The 9,019-nt window shown below is 37.4% G+C and overlaps 1 protein-coding gene across 1 annotated transcript in view; it reads right to left on the bottom strand.

The window, feature by feature from the left end:
- LOC129282173 (bifunctional 3'-phosphoadenosine 5'-phosphosulfate synthase-like) overlaps window positions 1-9,019 on the bottom strand; it is a 28,492-nt gene that overhangs the window by 5,772 nt on the left and 13,701 nt on the right. Inside the window, exons 3-12 of the mRNA XM_064112725.1 lie at window positions 8,564-8,681; window positions 6,946-7,181; window positions 6,169-6,307; window positions 5,416-5,534; window positions 4,848-4,961; window positions 4,197-4,308; window positions 3,442-3,647; window positions 2,054-2,315; window positions 1,208-1,350; window positions 455-580 (exon numbers count right to left, since the gene is read on the bottom strand). Of these exons, the coding sequence (XP_063968795.1) occupies window positions 455-580; window positions 1,208-1,350; window positions 2,054-2,315; window positions 3,442-3,647; window positions 4,197-4,308; window positions 4,848-4,961; window positions 5,416-5,534; window positions 6,169-6,307; window positions 6,946-7,181; window positions 8,564-8,681 (1,575 nt within the window). The remainder of the gene's footprint in view (window positions 1-454; window positions 581-1,207; window positions 1,351-2,053; window positions 2,316-3,441; window positions 3,648-4,196; window positions 4,309-4,847; window positions 4,962-5,415; window positions 5,535-6,168; window positions 6,308-6,945; window positions 7,182-8,563; window positions 8,682-9,019) is intronic.

The raw sequence follows: 9,019 nt of genomic DNA, 5'->3' as shown, positions 1-9,019 counted from the left end.
TCCTAACTTTACAGAGTGACAGCAGAGGCCTCCAAATAATAATATGTCAATATTGACTGATAGCGACAGTTGTTTTGAGGATGTTTAGTTGAAAATTTTCACAATGACCATTCAAAGTATAAATGAGAAATCCTGTCGCCTGTATCTCTCTTTGTCCACTGTTAGAATGGTCACACATCTTCTTAAAATAATGTGCTTGGACCAACTAATACACCTTTATTTAGAAAAAGATAGTAGGCATTCAATAGAGCTATATGACAACACTAAACTCTGTCATCACTGCTTGAAACCCCCCCCCCCAAAAAAAAAGGAGAAAGTTAACGTTACTACACCAAAAATTTTCTCCCAAGAAATGTTGATAACAAACTATAGTAAAGTTCATAAACAGAATAATCAAAAGCATCTTATTGTTAAACAAGAATGATTTTATCACAAAAACTATATTTATACTTACACGTCGGCCGTGGGAATGATCGTAGAGGTCACCTGACTTGTCTGGGTGGGGCATACCAGCTGGGTCACGACCGACAATGTAGAAATTAGCTCCAGTGGCCATACGAGCCTTGGCATGCCATTGTACCTATGATAAAATCAATGATGAATTCAATGGTTGCATTCTCATAGCAGTGTTTGAATTAATGTAGAAAGTTAACACAGCACAAATTTTACGCCTGTTATCTCACTCACCATGTACAGATTATTTAAGTCCTGCAGTGCAAATTAAATCATGACTGCTAAAAACAATTGCTTATCAAAAAGTGAAAAGTGAAGTTGAGCTGTTATTTCTGATTTTTGAAAGTTACGAAATGGGAGCTCACGTCTTTATTGTGAAAAGTGAGAAATCATGTTTCATACATGCGTACTTATGTACCAGACATTATTTTGCAATATTCACCTCATGTAGGTATATGGGTATATTCAACCTAGATATTACAGATTTTCTAAATCATCATTGTCATAATCCTCCCCATCACCATCTTCATCATCAAAATCATCATCATCATCATCAACATCATCATCATCGTCATCATCATCTTCCTCATCATCATCATAACCATCACCACCATCAACATCATCATCTCTATCCTGAACATCATCATCGTCTTCGTCATCATCATCATCATCGTCATCATCACCTCTACCCCAAACATCACCATTTCTTCATCGGTATCGCTACCATCCTCCTCTTCATCACTATAGATCTTACCTCTGTTGGTCCTGCGTACATCATAGGTGATGGAAAGATTGCTACCACTGTACTATCAGGGTCTAGAACCCCTTCATCCAGGATGGCGGAATGCTGGCGCATACGAACATCCAGAGGAACATCATCGGCTTTGGTCCAACCACCTTAACAATAAAAATGATTAAAGGAATGTAATTCACAATGAATTTCAACATTAATGAGTAAAACAGAATATCAATATAATCACAGAAACATACATTATTTAAAGTCTAAGTATTAGAAATTAATTAATGACATTTATTGATTATTTGTTTACAGAAAATTGCATACTTAGAAACCAAGGGTAGTATGTAATTTAGCTCTTCTCACTAAATTAGGTGATGAACTTCATTTTGAAAAAGCCCTTGTGCAGTGAGGTTTTCTATACTTCTCAAAACTCTTCATCACATTCATTGCCTTTGGCAGCAAATTCTGAGGAACCATGAATTCACATAAAAAATGAAAATAAAAAATGATATTCTATTAGAAACTATATACATGTAGTATCAAATGATGACATTGCAAAAAACATGATTTTCATAGTTTCTTTTTTTTTTCTTTTTTCCCTAGGCACACTTAATGCTTTCTAACCACTAAATAACTACATCACAGGTAGTTGGGCAATATTCTTTAACAATCAATTCTAAACAGAGACATCACTTAAAAGTGATAAGACAGTAAGAATATCATCCAGAATAAGCTATTTTGTATAAATTAACGCAAGAAAGCAGTTTTATTGTCTTGTTTAGAAGGAAATATAGTGAAAAGGAAAAAAACCTATTTCTAAGTGAAAAGTGGTATCCCTGAACAGGTCATAATTTTGCTTACCCAGTGGATGAAGAAGAAGACATGGCTTTTTGTAGCCACGTTCCTTCAGTCTGCGTTTGGTGTCGTTCATCAGCAGGGCGTGGCCGTTGTGGACGGGATTACGCAGCTGGAATGCAAAGACAGCGTCGGAGCCAATCTCCTTGAAGCGAGCCCTGAGCTCATTGGGGGTGAGGCGGTAGCTGTCCAGACCATCGTTCCAACGGATACGCTCCATGACTTCCAAGTCGCCACCAACCAACCAATCGCCACTCTCCATTACCATCTATTTGTTAAAAGAAAACAAATTCACTGAATGACTCTACCTTTTTTTGAAAAAAATCATGTCCATATTCTATATTCTTTCATGTTCAGTCCAGCTACTTTTAACTCTTTCAACATTATTCAACTCTAAGGTAAAAGATATTGGAATTAGATAATGGATGAACTCTTTCCTCATATATATATTTCTTTTTTAGAGAGAGGCCCTATATACAACCCTTAAGCTGCAATAGTAACAAAAATTAACCAACGATACAGTGCTTAGTTCCCGTTAACCACGGATAATATATGTAACTCAATCATCTACATGCCTTTTATATGTGAAGATTTTATTCCATTACTTAGTATATCTAACAAACCTACATTTTCAGACATATTCTTTTGGAAGAATCACATTTTTTTATGAATACTGAGAGCTTGAAAATATTGAAAGCTTGAAAGCTTGAAAGCTTGAAAATATGTGATTTTTTTTCAATGTTGCAAGACTATCTCTTAGCATCAAGGAGAAGGACTGGCCTGGGGGCTCCATTGCAGAGAGTTGCAATCAAACACAACTCTATAAATCAATCAAAAGCATGTCTTTGAGATTTGCGACTGATTCTTGATTTGTGTTTAAATGCAACTCTTTCTGCATTTAGCCACTGAACTGGTTAAAAATAATACCAGGGGGCCGTTTCATAAAGCTGTTCGTAAGTTACGAGCGACTTTAAGAACGACTGGTGAACCTTTCTTACATGCCAAACCATCGCTAATGAATATACCCTTTACCAAAAGAAAGGATCACCAGTCATTCTTAAAGTCGCTCTTAACTAACGAACAGCTTTATGAAACACCCATCAGGGCCCTTCCTTACAAAGAGTTATAATTGATCCAATCAATCAATCTCAACTGAATGAAAGTCAGTCAATGTCATAATTTTTTCCTACAAGAAATTGCACAATGTCCTTTGTATCAAAGAGGAAGCAGACTGAATTTTTAAAAACACGATAGATGTACGATTGTACACCATATCTAGAAAATATTTTGAACAAACATGTATTTCAGATGTTGGCGTCGCTGGCTTTCCAAAGTTGTGGTTGGTTCTTGGTTAGATCAATTGCAATTCTTTGTAAAACGGGGCCAAGACCTACCTTGATGTAAGGATGATCAGGGTGGGACGTTCCCCACTGACGGCAGCATCTCTCCTCCTTCCTATGCAGATAGAACTCAGGTGTACGTAGAATAGCTATACACCGACCTTCGTACTTCAGTGTGAACGCCTCCTCCTTCTCCAAGCGCTCCTTGTCCTCGGTGTGAACGGGAAGAACAATCGGGACGGACTGGTTTATAGTGCCACCTTAAGGAGGAAAATCAAATTATTTTTCTAAAAAGAGTCTGGATTCACTCGAATTAAAGTGCTTTAAAAGCACCACTGCATATTTTAGTTCTCGCCAATTACACTTAAATTGCAGAACTGATCAAAATACAGATTGAAAATAACAGCAACTCAACAAAATCATCTTATATTTCTTTCTGTCTACAAAAGGGGAAAAACAAATGACAAATACATATCCCTGTATTTTGTCCAATTTAATATATATTTTTCTTATGCATTCTCGGTTATATTTCAAATGGTTTTTTGTATAGTTGGATTACTTCTGAATATCCTTCAATATCCTCTTCCATAAAAATGCTATATTAAAAGCTGTAATCAGAGAAACCATTAGCTAATGAAAGCCCTCAGAGATACAATTAGCTACAGAAAACCTACAATTCTAATGGCCAATTAAAGATTTTTCATTGATGATTCTATCACATGAGCTCCTGAAATCCTGTTTGTCATTTAGTTATAGCATAGGCTATTAATGACGAACGAAGTTATATCAAACAGGGTCAAGATACTTACCATCAAGAAGGCAGTTAAAATGCTGACATTGTAAGAACTCCCTCTCTCGCATGAAACCCGTCATGGGCGTGGCCCAACCTTCAGCTAACACCTGGGTCCATTGAAGATCAAGCTGTCATCATGGGAAGGGGGAAATAGGTTGCAAAAGAGGGATTAATCAAGTGTGAACTTATTAATATTTTGGGGATTAATGAAGTCAACAAAACTATCTCTAAATGCATTGTTTTAATGGGTCAAACATACACATGTTCTCTGGTGAATTGGACCCTCTAAACAAGTGTAACCTCTATGAACTCAGAGCTAATAATGACATTTTAATAGTCACACTAAAGTCCTGACCAATTTATATTTTATCATTTTTTTAATCATTAATTAATTAATTTATAACTATTATAATCATTATTACTATTTTTTCTTTTTTTTGGGGGGGAGCAGTTAAATGGGATTTTGCAAACTCAGAAATACACCCTCTTTTACTGCGTTTTTTCGCAACAATGTCCAGATACATACCCTATTATCTGATTTGACGATTTTGGACACAATTACACACTACAAAGCTATCCCATTTAGATTTTCTAGTCGCACATGTGTACACTGATATCATTGAGTGGAACTGTCCCCTGGGACCATATAAAATGTGACTGGACTCACCTTGCCGATGTTGAGAGATGGTAGGCTCTCTGCCTCCTTCATGGCTTCAGGCACGGCCTGCTCAGGGACCAGAAGCTCCTTCACAGTCTCCACAGCAGAGTCAGGAAGAATGTTCTGCAATGTGGGAGGATAAACGTATTGTTATCTACTGATATCATAATTAAAAGACAATAAATGCTCTAAAATAATGCAAGCAGATTCAATCTGATGATCTGCGCACATTTGGTTGATCATCAAGTGGTTAGCAATAATAAGTAACAGAGTCATAGGCAGAGCAGCCAACCTGCACAAGAACATTGCATTACTTCAAAAGCTAAAAATCAGTCTTTCAGTGAGGAAGTCAGTATTTTCAAAGAATTCCATAGGATAAACTGAAAATTTAGACTCAGTATTTTGCATGTAAAGATCAGTATTGTTTTTCTTTCAGTGGTACTTACTGAAAATCAGTACTACTTGGCAGCTATGTAGTTTTTCCATACTAAAATCGTAAACGGATTGTGTAATGTGCAAAGGGCCGTAGACCAATGGACACTTGACCATATAAAGACGGTTTGAACCCACAACCTACCTCCGACCTGAGGAAGCTAACCAGCTGCTGGACCACATCCTTGACGCTGTCCCTGCCAGACATGAGGACCAGGTCTGGGTTCTCGGGTGCCTCATAGGCCTGGTCGATACCAGTGAATCCTGAGGAGGGTGATAGAAGGTAATAATAGTGGCTACAGAAGGGGTCAATGGACTAGTCCTGTGACATGGAGGTTTGTAAACGATTCTTTCAATAGCAACAACCAATCAGGATCATTGTTGCATGCAGATTTTTTTATAACACTGACGAGGATCCAATCAGCATTGTTTTTTCACATTTGCCATCTTTTGTGTAACAGGGCCCTGGACTGGACCTTAAAAAAATTCTGGTAGGATTGATTACAAATGTAATAGTGGAAGTGTTTCATTAAGTTGTGCAAAGTTAAGTGAAGACAACTTCATAAACACCTTAAAATATGGAAAGTTATTTACATCACATATAAACTATCAAATTAATAAAAGGCTCCTGAGAACTGCCAGGTTTTCAACAAAACATCGATGGCATAACTTCTGGACATAACTAGTCATAGACACGTAATATTTGTAGTATTTGACTATTAAAAGTCATCAAATTATCAAGGATTCTTTATTCAACCGGGGAAGCTCGGCAAGGTAAGTGGCATATCCACATGCTGAGTCTTTTCATAGTTTTTATTTAGAATTAGTATTGTCATTTTGATTTTGTTAAAAAATAAAAATAAATTACTGAACGTGGGAACTTTGCTATTTGACCTACCCTTGATAAGGCCAGCCCTAGCCTTCTTGTAGAGTCCCTTGACATCACGTTCCTCACAAACCTCCAATGGAGTATTGACAAAGATCTCATAGAACGGAAGACCAGTCTTCTGGTGGAGTTGTCTTGCAACATCACGATCCTGGATGAAAAAATTGTGTTCTTGATAAGCTCAGTAAAGAGAAATCATTGAATAACTTGAAAATTGGCAGTCTTCCGGAAACCAAGCTTTTACTCTTTCTGATATTGACATCTGCGTCTTGATGTGTTCCATGTCATGTAGGACCTTCCATTTAAAAAGGTGATCTTTGAATAGTTCAGAGAAAAATTCATCAATAAATAGGGCTTATAGATAACATTAGCATCATTCTGATAAGGTGCTACATGGTGTATATCGATAATTTCAATGCTCTGTATTCGTTTGTATGGAGAAAAGGAGACCCACCCCCTCCTTGTTAAAACTGATACAATGTCTTTACCAATGTCTTGTTTGAAAGTTACTATTCATGCTACAACAAAGTGGCAACATTTCTCACCGCAGTTTACAAAAAGGCACAATCCAGATATGGATATGTCAATGCCAGAATGTGAGGAAATTCTGGTGGTAGATAAAGCGTTTCTTGGTCTATGACATTAGGGGGATTCAGGACCAGGATATATTTTGACTCCTGGAGGAAGGGGAAAGGTCACTTAAATCCCACTTTTGACACTTGCCATGCCAGCAATTTGTACATGACACTACAGACAGAGATAGAGCAGTGAATAATGAACAAGGCATACCTTAGAGTAGGGACTGATGAACGAAGTAAGACAGACGATACCACCGTCGGCAAAAAGCCTAGCGACCTCAGCGACACGACGGATGTTCTCTTCACGGTCCTCTGGGGTGAAGCTAAGGTTCTTGTTGAGACCAGTTCTCATGTTGTCTCCATCCAGACCGTAGGCTGGGATACCATGGTGACAGAGGTATTCCTCAAGGGCAAAGGACACAGTGGTCTTACCGGCTCCGGACAAACCTGACAAGAACAATGATGATGTCAACGTTTAATGATAAATTTGTAGGGATACAGTGAAAAATATGATGAAACTAAATATAGAGTGATTGGAGAATAAGAAATGGCATGAGAAAGACATTCTTAAACAAATTTAAACAATTTGTAGGGATGCAGAAAAATAAATTATGAAACAGAAAATAAAGCAATGATGCAGGAATAAGGTAATGGAAATAAAAAAAAGGCAAGAGTATTATTCTTCAATAAATATAAGCAATCATATACATGTACAATGAAGATTCTAGGAAGTTACTGTTTATACGTTTAACAGTCTGACCTTAATCATCTCCAGAATATAATTGCATATACAATGCCTAATTTGCACAAGGCAATGAAGAAACTCTCTTCCCATTTAGATTCCACATGAACAATCTGGGACCACAAGTTTGGAAAATGACAGGAAGTCAGCAATGTAACTGAGATAATTTCAACCGCTAAATACCATTTGTGAATAGTCTCAGAACAGTTAAACAACAACTTCCTGTGTTTAGAAAGTGGAATTTCCTTCAGTCACTGCATAGGAACAATTCCATGAGCTGTGCAAACTATGAAGAAGAGGTAAAAAGAAATCTGAATTGCAATTTTACTGCATGTATATGGAAACCCATCAATATCATAAATTTTTTCTGGAGGTAATTTTCAATATGTCCTTTATAAACAAAGAGAAGCACAATTACTTGTCAAGAAAATGATGAATGTATGAATATACATCATATCTAGAAAATATTTTTAACAAACATGCATTTTAGATGTTGATATTGCCAGTTTGTAGTTGTGGTTGATTGGATCAATCGCAAATTTGTGTAAGATTGGGCAGAGGATGCCATATTTGGAATGGGGTCATGGGTGGTGTTTCATAAAGCTGTTTTAAAGTTACAAGTGACTTTAGGAATGACTGGAGCATGTCCTCAGTCAGATAGGGATACATCATTTACATGTACATGTAGCACAAGACAGGGTCACCAGTCTTACATGTACGTTAAGTCATTTGTAACTTACGAACAGCTTTATAAACAACATGCTTGGTATTAGGACAAGAACAATGAATGTCTGGAGATATGACTTGACCCTCAATCTTAGGTGCTACCTGTCCTCTTTGGTCTTCAAATATAAATATTGACATGAAAGCTAGGAAAGACATTATTAATGTAAATGAACCCTAATGCAAATTGTTCTGAAATTCTCACAAAGAGAAGGAGATGGCTGGATTTTGTCTGGGAGGAGCTGAAGCTGAATAAAGAGTTGGTCACAGAAAGAGCAAACCAAAGACCCTGACAAGACCCAACCAGACCTTGCCCCTTCAGATGAACAGGAATTGACAGGCTGCTGCTATGGCTGATACTTACCAGTGAACCAGATGGTACATCCACGGAAGCCCCCACGCAGGCCCATGACCTGACCACGCTTGTCCCTGGACACATGATGGGTTTGTTCTGTTACATTGGTGGCAACTTGCTTCTTGGACTGTACAAAGAACAAAAGTTGGGGAAAAAAAGCAATTAGGTCTTCGATCTTTCAAGGAAAGATCATCAAGATTTACTATAAAATTTCTTAAATTTGGCATGTTCCAGCAGTCTTTTAGCAGCATTTTCTTGGGGGGCTGAATTATACACTGATTGGAAGCCATGACCAAGCACTTTACACATTGTCCTTTGACAAATAAAAGAAAATGTACATACTGTATAAAAGCAAACACGAGCGAAAAGCTTGCAGCCTCGCAAGCAAGAGTACCAAAACACGGGTAAATTTCCATAAATGTCGACAAAAGAACATTTTCTCACAACTTTTCGAGTCCTTGAGAG

Source organism: Lytechinus pictus, chromosome 18, assembly GCF_037042905.1.
Source record: "Lytechinus pictus isolate F3 Inbred chromosome 18, Lp3.0, whole genome shotgun sequence".
NCBI classification, from domain to species: Eukaryota; Metazoa; Echinodermata; class Echinoidea; order Temnopleuroida; family Toxopneustidae; genus Lytechinus; species Lytechinus pictus.
Note: the sequence above shows the minus strand (reverse complement) of the source record. Positions and strands in the feature narration are given on the sequence as shown.